The sequence below is a fragment of the Etheostoma spectabile genome, unplaced genomic scaffold (genome assembly GCF_008692095.1).
Source record: "Etheostoma spectabile isolate EspeVRDwgs_2016 unplaced genomic scaffold, UIUC_Espe_1.0 scaffold433, whole genome shotgun sequence".
Taxonomy (NCBI): Eukaryota; Metazoa; Chordata; class Actinopteri; order Perciformes; family Percidae; genus Etheostoma; species Etheostoma spectabile.
In genome coordinates, this window is record NW_022605608.1 from 353,767 (window position 1) to 355,185 (window position 1,419).

Genomic DNA, 1,419 nt, shown 5'->3' on the forward strand with positions numbered 1-1,419 from the left:
CGGGCCTCATCCGGGTCCAGTCTGATTCCTAAACAGGTGGAGCATCTGCAAAATAGAAAATGCTGACACTGAGTTTACTTTTTTGGTCCGTACACAGGAAGTCCGGGAGATGGTGGCACCTGTTCTCAAGAGTTTCCAGGCCCAGGTGAGTCACATTTCACAGATATATGACACATTCCACAGATTCTGCAGAATAAAACGCAGAAAGTCTGGAAACCGCTTAGTAGCATTTTTATTGATGATCGAAGCTCTTTCTGCTCCACATTCTAATTTACTGACACGCGGGACACTGCTGCTGGATATCATATGCACATTGACCAGTGCAGATCAGTGTGCCTCTGGAATGAGGGATTTGATAGATAGGGCGAGCGATCCATGGCATACTTTTCGTGTTGCCGCTCATCTGGTGCTTATTGACTGATGCCTTTTCTATCAAAGTGAAGTAGCCTCTATCTGCCATTAGATGATCAGATATCGGGCTTCTCATATTTTCTTGGCTGAGACAAGCCCTCATTTCCTGTTGTGATGGTGCATTCACCATGGCCCCTTCTGACGTCGCCATATTGAAAAAGTCATCTGATACCTACCAAGACTCTGCTCCAGCCATTAAACCAAGGTCATAAATCACATTTGTGAGCTGCGTTATGGTCCGCAAAGCAAAGGCTTATGGAAATGATACCACAAATATATTTCCAGGCTCGCTCTCCCCTCCACACTCCCGCTCAGCGCTAACCTGAAAGCCCTATCATCGGTAAACACGAGAACACTCAGCATGGATTGTTCACTTCTCTTGGAAGTGATTATTGGCAGATTCTTTTTTAACGCTTTATAATTGACTATGCCCGAGCAGCCGTGTTCCCTGGCAGGAGAGATCACATTCTTCAGTATACGCAATACTCTGTGGTTGATTCGTGCACTAATTCAATTACTCTAACTGTAAAGTCACACAAATATCAGAAGCACCCTTCCATGTCTTTATTGTGCAAACAGGAGCCCACAGGATTAATTTAAGCACCATTGATGTCTGACAACTGGGAGTCTAGAGATGTTTCATAGTAGATAAAATAGATGGCTGATAATGAGCGATGAGTTTTTTTTTTCTTCTTGTTAGCTGCGGGCCTCTCTGGGTACCTCTTGGTCTCTCTTGTGTATCTTCCACAAGCTTATGTTCTGCACATTTTGATAAGTAAGCCAGCTTGGAAAAAAATAAAAAAAAATAAAAGCCTCGGCTATTTCTTTTTTTTGATCTCGAGGTGCAGCGAGCAACTCGGCACACCATAATAATATAATCCTCTGGTGTTTTCTGATACACTTTGACCTTATTGGTAATGTCAAACAGCTTGCGGAGGCTTGTGAACTTTACCCAGCAGTAGTCTGCGCGACCTCGGTGTAAGCTGTGGGACCTGGACCTGCTGCTGC

General features: G+C 44.3%; 1 protein-coding gene across 4 annotated transcripts in view; it reads left to right on the forward strand.

The window, feature by feature from the left end:
• LOC116686665 (homeobox protein cut-like 2) overlaps positions 1–1,419 on the forward strand; it is a 102,165-nt gene that overhangs the window by 41,413 nt on the left and 59,333 nt on the right. For all 4 annotated transcript variants that reach the window (XM_032511687.1, XM_032511689.1, XM_032511688.1 and 1 more), the window contains exon 3: positions 98–145. In XM_032511687.1, coding sequence (XP_032367578.1) covers positions 98–145 — 48 coding nt within the window. The remainder of the gene's footprint in view (positions 1–97; positions 146–1,419) is intronic.